Source organism: Eptesicus fuscus, chromosome 16 (genome assembly GCF_027574615.1).
Source record: "Eptesicus fuscus isolate TK198812 chromosome 16, DD_ASM_mEF_20220401, whole genome shotgun sequence".
In the NCBI taxonomy this organism is placed as follows: Eukaryota; Metazoa; Chordata; class Mammalia; order Chiroptera; family Vespertilionidae; genus Eptesicus; species Eptesicus fuscus.
The window spans coordinates 59,604,049-59,619,203 of NC_072488.1; the positions used below are offsets into that span (position 1 = coordinate 59,604,049).

The 15,155-nt window shown below is 54.4% G+C and overlaps 2 protein-coding genes across 2 annotated transcripts; one reads left to right on the forward strand and one right to left on the reverse strand.

The window, feature by feature from the left end:
- The first annotated feature begins 1,047 nt into the window (after window positions 1–1,047).
- On the forward strand, window positions 1,048–2,816 carry LOC103299655 (cytochrome c oxidase subunit 5B, mitochondrial). The gene is made up of 4 exons (XM_008156505.3): window positions 1,048–1,198; window positions 1,724–1,797; window positions 1,960–2,059; window positions 2,621–2,816. The coding sequence occupies exons 1-4, from the start codon at window positions 1,096–1,098 to the stop codon at window positions 2,731–2,733; spliced, it is 390 nt and encodes a 129-aa protein (XP_008154727.1). The 5' UTR covers window positions 1,048–1,095; the 3' UTR covers window positions 2,734–2,816.
- A 4,325-nt stretch (window positions 2,817–7,141) lies between these two features.
- Window positions 7,142–15,150, reverse strand: ACTR1B (actin related protein 1B). The gene is made up of 11 exons (XM_008156506.3): window positions 14,918–15,150; window positions 13,253–13,317; window positions 12,127–12,202; window positions 11,070–11,195; window positions 10,605–10,729; window positions 10,196–10,412; window positions 9,975–10,067; window positions 9,715–9,889; window positions 8,633–8,694; window positions 8,348–8,388; window positions 7,142–8,173 (listed from the first exon to the last, which is right to left on the reverse strand). Exons 1-11 carry the CDS (start codon window positions 14,963–14,965, stop codon window positions 8,071–8,073), a joined length of 1,131 nt encoding a protein of 376 aa, XP_008154728.1. The 5' UTR covers window positions 14,966–15,150; the 3' UTR covers window positions 7,142–8,070.
- Between the last annotated feature and the right edge of the window lie 5 nt (window positions 15,151–15,155).

Below are 15,155 nucleotides of genomic sequence, written 5' to 3' on the forward strand. Positions count from 1 at the left end.
TTCTGTGATTCCACTTCCCGTTATCACCTCCCCTTCCTGCTGCCCCTCCCTTAACCTCTTCCTTGGTTGATAACCACCGGGTGTGGCCACCCTCTCACCCATCATCAAGGAATCCGAAATCTGGCCCCATTCTCCTGCCCCTCATCACTTGTATGACTTTGCCACCTCAACACCCCTGTGACAGCAGACTGATGCCAGCACTGCGGGTAGGATTTTTCTGCCCGAGTTCTTGTGAGCTAGGCCAAAGCAGCACCACAATGAACAAGCATAACAGTGAACACAGGGCCTAGGAGCTCACTCCTAAATTTGGGGTCCAACAGTGGAGTGGTGAAGGCCTGGGGCGGGAACTGGGTAGAGGGGGGCTGTGGGGGAGAGGAAAGGGGTCATCTATAACACGCTCAACAGTTTGGCTCAGTGGATAGAGCTTCTGCCTGTGTACTGAAGGGACCAGAGTTGATTACGGTCAAGGACACATGCCTCGGTTATGACGGTTACGAGTTATGAGCTCGTTCCCCAGTAGGGGGCATGCAGGAGGCAGCCCATTTATGATTCTCTCTCATCATTGATATTTCTCTCCTCTCTCTCTCTTCCTCTCTGAAATCAATAAAAATATATTAAAAATAAAATAAAAGAAAAAATAAATAAATCATTTGGGATCCAGCAAGCATCTTGATAGACGCAGGCTTAATGACTTCCCATAGCAACCTCCACGTTTAGGGAGCACAACCATCAGGCAACAGGCACAAGAATGCCAGTGTGGCTGCCGCATTCCACCTACGAGGATACGGGGTCCCACGTCGCAAAAAGAGCTGCCCCAAATCCCAGCGTTGGTGAAAGGCGAAGCCCGCCACCCAGAACTGAGACCGTGAGGGGTCCCAACCCCCATGGGGGCGCGATGGGGTAAATGCGAGACAATACTGGGCACACGCATTCTTTTCAGTCCCCGGCAGTCACGTGAGTGGGGCAGGTGCGGGCCGGTGGACGCGGGGCAGGGCGGAAGCGGAAGACTGACGCCAGGGCGGAAGCAGCCCTCCCAGGAAGTCCCGCCTGTCTCCCAGAGCCTGTCCCGGAAGTGCTGCTGTAGTAGCGGGCGTGATGGCTTCAAGGTTACTTCGCGGAACTGGAGCGCTGGTCGCGCAGGCCCTGAGGGCCCGCGGTCCCAATGCGGTGGCCGCGGTGCGCTCCATGGCGTCTGGAGGTACTCGGCCCGTCGGACGCGCCAGGGACCGGCGCCGCGGCCCTCCCCGGGGTGGGGGTACTAGCACAGCGCAACGGGGCGGCCATTCAGCTCCTCTGGGCCCGTGACCGCCCCCCAGCCCTGCGGGCCTCAGGCTCCGCCCGACTTTCCCTGTTATTCCCGGCCACCGCTGCAACAGCCCACCTAATTGACCCTCCTGGAAAAGAATCCTAAATGGAGGTGCCGGGTGACCTTGGGGGGGTAGGTGCTGCAAGCGCAATGGGTGGGGGCTAAGCCGCCCTTCAGACCCGCCCTCACTGTAAATTGGATGAACCCCACCAGGACTCAAAAATGTGTCGAAAAATTGGCCTCGGTGGTTGGAGGAAGAAAACATTTCCCTGGTGCTGTCACTTTGGGGGATCATGACTCTGGTCCTTAGGAGACAGTGGATATGGGTAGCCTTTAGGAACTTCTGAGCTCACTTAAACTGGGTGCATTTTCTGCCTTGATAATTTTAGACATCAACATTCACGAATCTTCCTTTAGGTGGTGTTCCTACTGATGACGAACAGGCGACTGGGCTGGAGCGGGAGGTCATGTTGGCTGCACGGAAGGGACTGGTGAGCAGAAACTTCTGTCTTTGGAGCTCATGACCTTGGATGGGACCAGAGCATTCTCCTCTCTGGGAGCATTTGATCCAGGAAACCTGTCTGTGGTAACAGTAGCGCTGGTTAGAGTAGGGGTTCTCTGGCATAATGGCTCAATTCTTGTTTTTTTTTCAGGACCCATACAATATGCTAGCCCCAAAGGCGGCTTCAGGGACCAAGGAAGACCCTAATTTAGTCCCTTCCATCACCAACAAGCGAATAGTGGGCTGCATTTGTAAGTACCTCATCACTCTTTTCTTATTTTCCTTTAATATGCCCTATTCTACAGGATGTCCGTAAACTGCTTCAAATCTTTTGTGTGACTGTATATGTGTAAAGAGGATATGTTTGTAAAAAAGTTGTTCTAAGGGTCCTGGCCTTCTCAAACCTCATTATACCTGAGTAGGTCATCCTTACTATCAGAGGCATAGAATATCTAATACTGGCTCATTGGAGATGCAACATGAAGGCGTATTCATCCAGAAAATATGTATTGTACTTGCTCTTTGCTAGATATCCTTTTAGGCAGTAGGGTTGCATATCAGAATGACCCTGCTTTGGGATTCTACATAGGCAGGGGAGCTGTTAGAACCTATACTGACTCTGATATATGGTCAGTTTACTCACAGGTGAACTCAGGCCTGTATCTTCATCTGGAAAATGGGAGGATACCTTGAACTGATCTCTCAAGGTGTCAACCATAACTTTGTGTCTCAGGTGTCTGAGGAAAAGAGATTCATATTGCAAGTCTCCTCTCTTCTAGACTAGATGCCCTTCAACCACTTTTTCCTTTTAGGTGAAGAGGACAACAGTGCTGTCATCTGGTTCTGGGTGCACAAAGGCGAGACCCAGCGATGCCCTAGCTGTGGAACCCATTACAAGCTGGTGCCCCACCAGTTGTCCCACTGAGCCCCTGCACTAACTCACTCAGAATGTGCTGTCAAGTTTCTTGTTTCCGATAAAGACTAGCCATTGCTTTGGCTCCTCCCACAGTTGGCTGGTCTTATTTCTTTCCTGTTTTTTTTGCGAGATATGGGTAATTCTTCTATCTGTTACTATTAGCTTGCCATCCACTAATGTATACTGAGACTGACAATCCCATAATGCCATGATTGGAACGACCCTGTATGGGGGAAAACATGTGCTGTGGAGTCGGGCTGACTGGACTTGTAATATTAGCTCCATTATTTAACTTTGTCACTGGGGACATGTTCTTCAGGATACGTTATATCTACAAAAAAGATAAATACCTTGCCAGGTGTCAGAAGTAATAACATTTATTAAGTCTGGCAGATGGTAAGTTCTCATAGTATTGTTAGAAAGGGTGACTTTTAAGGAGATTTTTGGGGGGCTTTGAAGTTTTGAGGGACCTAGGTTCAGAGCCCAGTTATTGGGGGATACAGTCAGTAAAATCCAGAATATGGGACAATTCTAGAAACCAATGACCAGGTTTTGTCAACAAACACATTGCAAGGAGAGGGGAAAAAAAAGGGAGAACCTATGGAATAAAATGGATGTGAGAGAGAGAGCAAGAACAGTGGCGAGCCTTGTTTGGATCTTGATTTTAAAAACCAACTATAGCCCTAGCAGGTTTGGTTCAGTGATAGAGCATCGGCCTGTGGACCAAAGGGTCCCAGGTTTGATTCTAGTCAAGGGCATGTACCTTGGTTGCAGGCTCCGCCCCGGCCTGGGCCTTGGTCAGGCTCGTGCAGGAGGCAACCAATGTGTTTCTCTCACATTGATGTTTCTCTCTCATTCCCTCTCCCACTCTCCTTAAAAATCTGGAAAAATATCCTTGGGTGAGGATTAACCAATACACACACACACACACACCAATTGTAAGAAATAGAATATTTTAAACTCTGGATATTTGATGTTTAAGGATTTATTACATTTTTAGGTGTTAATGTAGTTTTTTATGCTTTGAAGGTACATACCGATACTTAGGGGTAAAATATGCCTGGGATTAGCTTTAAAACAGAAGAAGTGATTTGGGGTGTGATTGATCCCTTGTAGCTAGGTAGGTATGAGGAGGTCATTGTTCTTCCTGCTTTTATGTTTGAACTTTGCCATAATAAACAGCACCAAAAATAGTTGAGCAGAGACAGCCCAATTTAGCCACTTTATATTTGTGACTGGATAATTTTCAAAAACTATGCTTACCTATAAAATGGAAATAGTTCCTTTCCACTTTGTGTTGGGATTAACCACAGAGGAACTTTAGTTACAGTCTCACAAAATTGATTCAAACTAGATATTTCACTTGAATTAATGAGTGTCAAAGAGAAAAGCCCCCTTCCCCCAAGCTTGTGTTGTCTCCTCTTCAAGGTATGGTCACAACTATTGCTTCCATTCCTTGTTATCTATCAGTCATCTCATTTCCAGGAAATGTGCAAGCATTTATCTGCCATTGAAGACCCCTTCCTGTGGGAAAGGGAACACCTGGGTAGCCATCTATTTAATCTGCCTCTACCATTCCCACCTTAAGTGACTTTCTATATCATTTATTGATCTGCCTTCTCCCCACCTCATCTCAAAGCCCACTTTCTTTATCCTCTCTAAATAAAGTCTCCAGTACATACCCAGGTGGTGGTAGGCAGAATAACAGCCTCTCTTCACCCAAGATGTGCACATCCTCATGCCCAGAAATGGAATGTTAGGTCCTGTAGCGATAGGTCATTAAGGCAGCGGATGGAATGAAGGTTGCTTAATCGCCTGACCTTAAAATAGAGATTACCCTGGTTGTCTGGATGGCCCAGTAATTACAAGGGTGGCAGGAGTCAGAGAAGGCTGGAACTGGAATAGAGAGGTGCAGTGTTGCTGGTTTGAAGATGGAAGAAGGGGGCCACAGGCCAAGAAATGCAGGTAGCCTCCACCAGCTGGGAAAGAATTCTGTCTGACACCTGGATTTCAGCACAAGTGAGACCCATGTCAGACTTTTTTTAAGTTTATTGATTTGCATGAGAAACTGATTTGTTGTCCCACTTACTTATGCATTCATTGGTTGATCCTTGTATGTGCCCTGACCTGGGGATCAACCTGCACTTTGGTGTATCGGGACGATGCTCTAACCAACTGAGCTACCCACCCAGGGCTATGTCAGGCTTCTATAGAACTGTGTTTATGTTGCTTTAAACTATTGTGTCATTTCTTTATGGCACTGATAGATCAGTAAACATTAATTACTTGCAATTTTACTGTAAGGAAAAACTGTCCCTTCTCCCCCACGTATAAATCTATGTCAGAATGGACTCATCACGATCGTATTCTACGGCTTATAATTCATTGCACATTTGACCACTGGGTGCTACTTCAGGTTGGTTCGTGTCAAGATAAGCCTCCTTCCTTTTTTGAGCACATTCTTATTTTATGGCACCATAAGATATTCCAGTCTCATTTTATATTCTCTCTGCTTCAGATCAGAATTTCCCCAAGGAGCTCTGGTCCTTTTATTGAAGAATATTTAGAAACCAAGATTTGGACACTATATGTGTTCATTGCTACTGAGTGTCACTGCCTCTAGGCCCTCTGAGCAGTCAGGGCTAGGAAATAGACAAATATTTCTAACCCTAGTGGTCATACACGGGCATATTTATTTCAGTATCTATCTGTACATAGGAATCCATACCCCCCATTCCCAACACCATAAGGTTCCTTCTAGCCTTACCACCTTCTCATCTGTCATTTTGTTCCAGCAGGGCCAGAGCTCTAAGCACACCATCCCTGCCGAAAGAGGGAGGCGGGGGATGCTGCATAGTGCTTGATTAAAGGATGGCATTTTCACAGATGATGGGAAAGGCACTCCTAGCAGAGAACAGCATGAGTAGAGGCTGGCAGGCAAAGCAGGGCTTGATGATGTGGAAGCCTAAAACGGGGGAGAGACAGATCCTAAAGGGTCTGAACTAAATCAACAATGGGTAGTTCATGAAGGTGATTTCACCAGGCAGCAGAGAACTGCTTGACATTGTGGATTAGGAAGTGGCAGAACCCCCCGCAAGAGCAAATAGATGGCTGGGGAACGTGGAGCTGTGGTCTTGAGCCAGAGCGGTGTGGCCATCGTGGGAAAGAAATGGCGGGGAGGAAAGGTACCACAGAACCAACAGAGCTGGTAACCGACAGAATGTGGAGGAGGTGAGGGGGCAGGACTCAATGTAACAGGGCTCCAACTTGTATGGTTGGGAGAAAGTGGTACGTGAACAGAACCCCAAACAAAAGGGTTCTCTGTAAATTCCGTTTCCCCCTCGAAGGCAGGTATAGGCTTAACTGCTCCCTGACCACAAAGCCTCACAAAATGCCCTGTAAAGTCAGAGTAATCTCTCCCCTTACACATGATCGCACTTCTGGCCCTCCCTCAGCTCTAACTCCATTGCCTTCCACACACAGCGATGATCACCATGCTCCTGTGGCAGGCTGCCCGTCAGCCAGGACACAGCTAACCCTCTCCCCCCCAGGCCCTCCATATGCTGGCCCCAACCTCTCTCTTTGGTCTATTTTGCATTCTAGTCAGAGACCCCTTTTCCTTCCCTGCTGACTTGACTCACTCAGGTCTATGCCCTTCTGTCCAGCCCACCAGTCCCAGGCGTCTCCTTGAGCTCTTACCTCTGCCTGGAATACCCTCCCACAACTGGTTAACTCCTGGACCCACACAAGCCAGCCTGCCCCACTGCTGGGCTGGATGCCCCTCCGGTTGGCCCTACAACTCTGTACTGAACTAGCCTGTTCTTCCTCCCGACCTGTGTTTTTTGGGGCAAAGATATGTTTACCATTGACCCCAAACACAGAGCCCACTCCTGGGCATACTGTGGGTGTTCAAATACTTGGTGAAGGGCAGACACCCTCTGGACTGGTTTCTCACTGCTTCTTCCACGCCTCTACCTTCAGAGCCCAGCTCATCGACACCACCTCTGCCATCTCCCCTATCACTCTCCTTCCTGACTTGACTGAACTCTGCCTGCACCATTGCTGGTCTGTCAGCCATAACCACACGTGAGCGGGGTAGCAGAGGTGTTCCAACAGGTAGGATGCAAAGATACGAAGCCTGCGCCCCACCTGCCAGGAGGCCCTGTCCAGGAACAGGCAGAGGAAGGCAGCCTGGTCCTGCTGCTCCGGAGGATGGGTAATGAGGCTGGGAATTCTGCCTCCAGGCTGAGCCCAGCCTCCTGGGGCCTCCCTGCCACGTTGCCCCACCAACCACTAAAACCCTCAGGCTTCTGAACGAGAGCCAGTGCCATACTCCCAGTGCCTACTGCACCGTGCCTGTCCTTTCAGAGTCCCCAGGGTGGGGAGCAAACAGCAGCACAAGAAAACAGCCACACACTAGGCCTTGTCCATAATTATTACTATAATGCTTTACAAAAATGTTTTTCAGGCAACTGTGTTAAATTATTATACATATCTGGGAGGGGGTAGTGGGGCTCTGGCCCCAGGGTAATAAAGACCTTCACGGGAGAGGATTGTGCCCCCTCACCCCTCTGGGTCTGACTCCTGATTAAGTGGCTCCCCCTCAACCAGCAAAGACCATTAACCCTTCCCCATCCGGTCCTGGGGTAAAGGAGGAAGACCAGCAAGCCACTGAAGTGCTTTGAAGGGGAGCGTGTAACAGACTGGCTGCCCAAGCCCCCTGCGTACTCTGCCCTGGCTCTATAGGGTCCAACCGTGGCCAGAACCCCTCACTGGGGAGGGCAGGCTGCCAGTACTCAGCCTGCACCAAGGCATCCACTCAGGAAGATGGGGGGACAGTGCGGAAGGTCAGGGATGCCTAGGAGTAGCTGGCCTTGGGCACTACCCTGTCAGGTCAGGAAGAGGAGGAGGCATGAGAAACAGTGATACACCAGTGGGAGCTGCCGGCTGCCCCTCCTCTACCCCACCCCCCAAGGCCAGTTACACAGGCACCCCGGCTCTGGGAGGGACTGTCAGAGGAAATGGGGGCGTTGGGGTGTCTGGCCTTGGAGCTCAGGGAAGCAGCCCCAAGGGTTAGAGCCAGGAACCATAGGCTTAATTGGCCCTGCCCAGGGGGACCCCTAGAACCACCGAAGGCTGGGCCCCTCAATTCCTATATTCCAGACTCCCATCCATGCAGCTAAACCTTACTGTGTGTGTGCGTGCACGTAGGGAGGGCTGCAGGGAAGCGCTGCTGCACCACCTGCCCGGGGTCGGGGCATGCAGGGGGCCCAGACAGAAAGGGTCAAAGACTTTGGCTTCCCTTTCCTCCCATTCTCCCAACACGCTGCCCCTCCTCCTTGGGCACTAGAAGGTTTTGCGATGAATAGCACGCGCGCCATCCTCTTCGTACTCTTTCTTAGAGACCCACATCTTCTTAAAAGTGTCCAGCGAGGCGAGGATGGAGCCACTGTGAGGAGGGAGGGTGGTGTTCGTGGGGAGAGCCACCCTCCCTGGGCACTCAGAGCTGTTTCCTTCACCTGGGAGGAAACCCGCCCACCTCCTCCCGGCCTGGCTAACCCTGGGAGAAGTGTCCAGGGCCTAATGGTTTCCTCCCGAGCCCTCCCTGGGAGCCCTGTCTCACCCGATCCACGTGGAGTACAGCCGCTCCTGAGGGGCCGAGATCTAGAGGGAGCAAGCAACACGTAACTGCCTGTCCCCACGCAGCAGCCCGTCCCAGCCTGGGGTGATTCCCGCGGCCCGAGGCCAGACAGCGAGTACATGAGCCGGGAGCAGGGGGAACGGGCAAAAGGGAGCAGCGGCTGGGCTGGGCTGGAAATGAGAGGCCCCCGGAGGCGAAAGGTGCCCTCTCCTCCCAGTCGGGGCTGCCCAGCACCCCATGCGCCACGGGCACACTCCACAACCTCACCTTGATTTTGACGTCCTTAGGGGCAAGCTTCTTCACTTCACTTAGTAATCGGTCGCCAAAGCCTGTGAACACAAGGCTGGCTAGCCTGGGGTCCACTTCTGGCCCTCTTACCTCTAGCTCCCCTGTATCCAGCCTGGTGCCCCCCAGTCGCCGCCTTCCTTCAGCTGTTCTTTCCAGCATTAAGGGTAGGCGCGAGCCACTCCAAGGGCAGAAAAGACCCAGCCCCAGGCCTGCAAGTGACCCAGCTAACAAAGAGAGGTGACATGAGATAGAACCCCAAGTCACCTGGCTCTGCTGGCCCCCCACGTTCTTCCTCACCCAGTGCTCCAGCAGTCAAAACCCACCAGAAGCAAAGTCAAAGGCAAATGACAAATCAGGAGAAAACATGCCATTCTGCCCATCATGTGGGCAGAGATCACACACAGTGTCAGGCAGACGGTGGGCACAAGCTCCCGGGAGGGAAACGGGCAGCACCCACCAATAACAAAGGCACACCCGCCCTGACTGTTCTCTAGGATTTACCCTGTTGTCTGTTCTCCTTGTGAAATGACAGTGCACATGTGAGACTAGAAGGGACTGCAACTCTCTCAAAAGGCCATCAGCAGGACAATGGCCAGGTGGCACATCCGTCCAGTGAAATACCACACGGACACATAAAAGAAATTACGTGGGTAGGAAAAGACCTTCCAGATAATATGCTAGGTGAGCCACACGTGGTTGGGACGTGCAGAACATGCAGTTTGAGTGTATGTGGGGTAGATGCACATGTCTTTATATGTGCAGGAAGGTCGCCGACAGTTGCCTGAGAAACCAGCAAATCCTGTGCGGAGGGAAGGAGTGACTAGGACAACGGGGAAAGGACACTTCATCTAACACATTTAGATCTCATATAAATTCATCACCTACTTACGAAGTGAGTAAATGTAATTTTAAATCTTACTCTTTTAAAAAACATTGCTCACTGAGCACCAAAAAGCCGACAGGAAAGGGGCCACGTCCCAGGCCGCAGGGAGCAGGATGCAGGAGAAGGCCCAGCTGCCCCTGGCCCCAGAGTCCCACCACCACCTCCCAGGTCAGGGCACCTTTGAACAGCGTGGAGCCTCCTGAAAGCACGATGTTGGCGAACAGCGTCCGGCGGAGGTCCAGGTCCGACTTGTGGATGGCGAAGGCCAGCACCTCGTGGAGTCCCTCGCTCTCGTCCCCTACCAGGTCTGGCTGGAACAGCAGTTCGGGGGCCCGGAATCGTGCTGGCCCCACCTTGGGAACATAAAATTGAGGTACAGGCCTCTTCCTCCAGGTCCCAGCAGCACCCTGCCGCCCAGGGCCAGGCCTGGTGACTTACGTCAAGCATGCTGCCATCCGGCAAGGTGTACTGCACCTTCTCTGTCTCCAGAGCCTCATCCTTCTGCGGGTTGATGGACAGGTAGCAGGCTCGCTGCGAGGCGTGGGGAGCAGGGACACACCTTCAAAGGCTGTGACTGGGACACCCACACCCAGGCTCGACTTCAAGCCTTGGTCCTGCCCTCCTCCCCTGTCACTCCACAACCTCCTGCCCTTCGTCACCTCTTTGATGGTCCGAACAACCTCAAACTCCGCTGAGGTGTGAAAGTCGAAGCCTTCCTTGCGCAGCAGCAGCCGGAGATAGCGGGAGACGTCGCGGCCAGCAATGTCCACCCGCATGATGGAATGCGGCATGGCAAAGCCCTCATAGATAGGGACAGCATGGGTGACCCCGTCCCCCGAGTCTAACACCACTCCTGTCGTGCGTCCTGTTGCGTACCTGTCAGCAGGTCAGCATCCCCTCACCTCTGCCGGTAAGGCATGGGCCTCCCACCCCCGAAGGAACCCTAGGACAACGGCCCAAGGAACTCCCCAGAGGACTCGTCCTCGGGCTGTTTCTACAGGGAGAGCAGACATCTGGTCACCTCGAGCAGGACGGCCCCAGGGAGGATGGGACCCCGGGACCACTCACAGGCTGAGAACGGCCTGCATGGAGATGAACAGGGCCGGCACATTGAAGGTCTCGAAGAACACCTCTGCCGCCTTCTCCCGGTTCTTACTCGGGTTGAGCGGGGCTTCCGTGAGGAGAACGGGGTGCTACAAGAGACAGCAGAGCTGTGGGCGTGTGCACAGACGGCACACTAGGCCCTAAAAGGATCTTTCCAGAGGAACCCTCCTCCCCCGCCCCCTGTACCCGCAGGGAGTGCACGTCCTTCTCAAGGACACTGTCCTGTCACCTGCTGGCAGTTATCCTTCCACACAGCCCGCTCTCTCGGGAAGTTTCTGCTTGGCTGCCACTGACTTGTGCCCCCCACACAGTGAAGAGGCGGCAGGCCCCAGCAAAGCGCAGGAAATGTGGGAGCCTGACCCAGAGGGAGCACAGCAGGGAGGGCACAGCGAGGGGATTCGGAGCCTGGGGGAGGCCTGGCTGCCACACCTCCTCGGAGAAGGTCTGCAGCTGGTCCTTGGAGTAGACGTACTGCCAGATGCGCTCCATGTCATTCCAGTCCCGCACCACGCCGTGCTCCATGGGGTAGCGCAGAGCCAGCAGCCCGCGGTGCTCCTGCGCAGGAGGGGTGGGGAGGCAGTGTGGCTCCAGGCCCCGGCCCCACACCCAGCCACTGCTTTCTGCCTTCACCTGCCCCGAGTAGAACCACCGCTGCGTCCTGGGTGTCCCCATGCGCTGTGGCTCGCTTGTCTGGCAGCCTCTGGGGCTCTCAGAGCCCAGCCAGCCTCACCTGGCCAGGGACAGGAAGGTGGTGCCGTGCTTCCTCCCACCCTCCAGGCCCTCGGCCTCCTCCCCTGGCATGCTTCTCCATACTCGGGCCAGCACGTCTGCCCTTCTCCCCACACATGGCTACTGCTCTCATCGGCGCCTGTACAGTCCCCTGTGGTCACCTGTCACCCCCCCACCCCTTCTCCTAGATCCCCTGACAGTGCTCACATCTCCTGCATGGACTGTCCTTCAATGTCCCTATGTCCCTTCTTGCCAAGTACCACTTTGCCTCTTTCCTATTGACCCATCTCCTGAGAGGCCCTATTGTGCTCCCAGATCCTGGCACCCCACACTGTGTTGTCCAGGTGCCTAATCTGCACTTGCTTACAATCCCCCCTCCTCCACACTCGATCCTCCTGAGGGCCTCTGTGGCCGTGTGGCCCCTGCAAGTCACCGCAGCTGGGGTGCAAGAGGTGGCTCCACAGCTCTCGTTGGGATCAGTTATCAAGTCTGGGTAATGCAGACTCTTAAGTCACTTTTTAATCAGTTCTTTCCTCTGCAGCTTCCAAAAGACAGGGCATGAGTGTCTAACTGTACCCGCCCCCCAGGAGCCACTGCCTCATTACAGGCCGACTTCAGAGCTAAAGCCTGGAGAGCCCGGGGCATCTGGCACGTGGCCCGGAGAGCAGTCTCAGGGGCCTCTGCAGGACAGCTCTGCCCCCAGACATGCTCCTGCCATGAAGACCCCAAACCCAGGGAAACGCAGGTTCCACATTACCTCTGCTTTTGGTCCAATGAAGAGGTCCCCTTCCAGGGCTCCAGCCATCACCCGCATGTGCTTTGGGCGCCCGACACTGCGGGGAGAGTAGTCAGTGAGGCAGGCAGGGACACAGCTGGAAACCTAGCCCAACTCCGGTGGTCAAGAGTAACTTACTCTAAAGCACCAGAATGTGGCCATGGGGCAAAGGTCAGAAGCCAGGGGTCTGGGATATGGGACAACAGAGCAGGCCTTAGCAGGACAGGAAGCTCAGAGTCAGAAGAAAAGGGGTCCCTCCCACAGAGGGCTGAGCTCTGGAGCATCAGCCCTCCGTGGCCTATTCTGCAGGAGTTGGCTTCCGCAGCCAGTGACTCAGCCCGTGCTCCCCATGTCAGGAGGACGAGGGAGGATGGCCCAGGAAGCTGGGTGGTGGCTCCCTGTGTACCCGCCTCGCGCTCAGTCTATTCTGCCCCTTTCCCACTGCCGGGGCTTCCAGAATAGAGATTCCAAAATTTGACCCAAGTTCCCTGCACAACAGGAACCTTAATTACACCCAAGTGGGTTTCAGAAAGGAAAGCCAACACACGCCCCCCTGCCCCCGCCCCAGGCTTAGGCTAATCACTCTAAAGCCTCTAGGATTTGCGAGGTGACGCTGCTGAGGGAAAACTTCCAATGGACTGGAGTAGCCGAAGGTGAACCCCAAGTTTTCTCCAGGTTTCACCTCCTCTGAGAAAGTATTTTCTAAAGTCTGAAATAAATAAGCCCCAAAGAAAGCCTCTCCTGGGAGGAAGAGGTGGCTGTGCAGTAATCCCCCACTCTCCCCTCTGAGTTCAGGTCTTTCTCTGGGAATCTTCTCCCTTTTATTGTAGCTGCTGCTGCCACGCCCTGGCCCCAGGGGAATGCTGGCGCTTCTCCCCCCCCCCCCCCCCGACTGAGGGACCAAAATCAGACTCCAAAGAGGAGGGGGAAGCCCAGAGCAGCTGTCTGCCCCTTCCAGAGCCCTCAACAGTGTCAGCCTCACAAATCTGGTGTTTTCCCTGGGGAGAGGGGGAGTGGGAGGGGGTGGGCAAGGTTGGCCTCAAAGAATCAGGATCCTGTTCTCCTGGGAAGCAAACAAAAAGGTTAGGGCTGCTGCCTGAACACTTACTAGTTTGGGAAACAGTATTTGGGAATCTGATCTCCTGCAAAGCCAGCCTTGATCACTCCAGAGCCCTGCAAGGAAAAACACTGTTTAGCTGTCTGCATTCACCTCCAAATTAAGGCAGTGCGTACAGTGGAAAGCAGGCTGCTGAGATCCTGCCTGGAGGGCAAGGTCATTTACAAGTACACTAGTGGCTCAAAACAGTGTGTGGGGGGCAATTCTACATCTCTTCCTCCCACATTTGACAATGTCTGTAGGGATGCTATGGGGAGAGGTCAGGGATGCTGCTGAACACTCTATGATGCACAAGCCAGCCCCTCACAACCAAGAACTATCCAGCCCAGAGAGCCAACAGGAGACTGAGCCCATCAAAGTCCATCCACCTCCGAAGGCTCCAGGGCAGCTCCGGCAAGAGGGATCCGGGCAAAGCTATCCTGAAAGCCAGCTGGAAGCAACCCCTGAGCATAGTTTCTTCCAACAGCCCCTGGCCCCTCTGCTCCCAGTAGACAGGCCCACGGGAAAGACCACTGGGTGCCTAGGAAACTGCACCTCTCCAGTGGCTTTCCTAGACTGCAGACAAAGAACTTGTGCTGCCCCTGCTCCAGCCCGGACCCGGCATCTAGAACCCGTCCCAAGCCCTCTTCACAGATCATCACACTTCATCACAACATGCAGGAATCAACATGCCCAAGTTACAGAGCAGCTAGAAGCCCAGAGGGACCATGCAGGTCGCTCTCTGAACTCAGAAGCATGTTGATTAGCCTGAATTATTTCACCCCAAGAAGGGAAGTGGCCTGGTCCTTCCTGTAGCCTGCTGGGGGCATCCCTAAGCCGCGTTCTAGCCTTCTTATTAAACATCCTTTGCTGTGGCTCGGGGAGCCCACATGGGAACTCCAAAAAAGAGCCACTCAGGGATGACATGGGTCATGCGGGAGAGAGAAAGAGAGGGGATCACTATCAAACACTCCAAGGCTCACACACCAGAGGCAGATACCAGAGCCACTCGTTTTCTTACTATGGACCAGAAATCCTCAGAGGGCAGCTGACCACAGGAAAGCCAGGCATCTCCCCTCTGAGGCTCCGGAACAATTATCCCAACTGTTTATGGGTCCTGGGAGGAGGGGTCCTGAACTCTGTCCGCGCCTGCCAGCTGTGGCAGTTCTGCTCCGCGCTTCAGAGAAGATCAAAGTAGCCAGCAGCCAACCAGGTGGTGGTGGACCTATGGGTGGCAGACCCGAACCTGCATGTCTCCCAGTCCCGGGGAGAGGGCAGGGGGGCCTGTTCGCTCGGAAGGTCCTGCCTGGGTGCAGCCCCTCGGGAAGCGCAGTGGTAAAGGTCCCCAGACCAACCCCCTCCAAAAGGGGCCGGGCCATCAGTGTGCAAAGGGGCCAAGCAACTTTCTCTACCCTGCGGGGCGGACGGAGGGGCCAGGAGGCTGGGGTGGCCCCGCAGGGCCGCCGCTGTCACTCCTGCCCTCCCCAGAAGCTCATCACGCGGCTGGGGCAGGGCTCGGCCACCGGTGGCCCCAAGGCCCTGGCTCCAGGACCAAGCAGCGCGCGGCCCCCGGCGGGCAAAGCGCAGAGGACGAGCCCAGACGGGCGGGGTCCCTCCCGGCGCCGCGTGTGACCCGGGGGCGGGGCGCCCGCCTTCCCCCCAGCTGCCGGGTCTCACGTTGTCGATGACCACGGGCTGGTTGGCGATGATGTCGTAGGACTCCATGGCGCGGGCGGCCCTGCCCGGCAGGCAGGGGCAGGAGGGACCCGCGGGCGGGCGGGCGCGAGGACCGGACCGCGGGGCTCCAGACGCGGCGCCGCGCCCTTCCCCCCAGAGCGCAGACTACGCGCCCCTCCCGAGAGGGCGCGCCCGCGGCCAATCGCCGCTCCCACCTGGGCGATTGACCGCCCGCGCC

What these genes read in the sequence shown, in the direction of transcription:
- LOC103299655 (XM_008156505.3), top strand. Translation starts at nt 1,096, where the DNA reads ATGGCTTCAAGGTTACTTCGCGGAACTGGAGCGCTGGTCGCGCAGGCC. An exon ending in GCGCTCCATGGCGTCTGGAG is followed by an intron (nt 1,199 to 1,723) that starts GTACTCGGCCCG and finishes ATCTTCCTTTAG; the next exon opens with GTGGTGTTCCTACTGATGAC. An exon ending in TGGCTGCACGGAAGGGACTG is followed by an intron (nt 1,798 to 1,959) that starts GTGAGCAGAAAC and finishes TTTTTTTTTCAG; the next exon opens with GACCCATACAATATGCTAGC.
- ACTR1B (XM_008156506.3), bottom strand. Translation starts at nt 14,965, where the DNA reads ATGGAGTCCTACGACATCATCGCCAACCAGCCCGTGGTCATCGACAAC. An exon ending in AGCCCGTGGTCATCGACAAC is followed by an intron (nt 13,318 to 14,917) that starts GTGAGACCCGGC and finishes TTTTCCTTGCAG; the next exon opens with GGCTCTGGAGTGATCAAGGC. An exon ending in AAATACTGTTTCCCAAACTA is followed by an intron (nt 12,203 to 13,252) that starts GTAAGTGTTCAG and finishes CTCTCCCCGCAG; the next exon opens with TGTCGGGCGCCCAAAGCACA.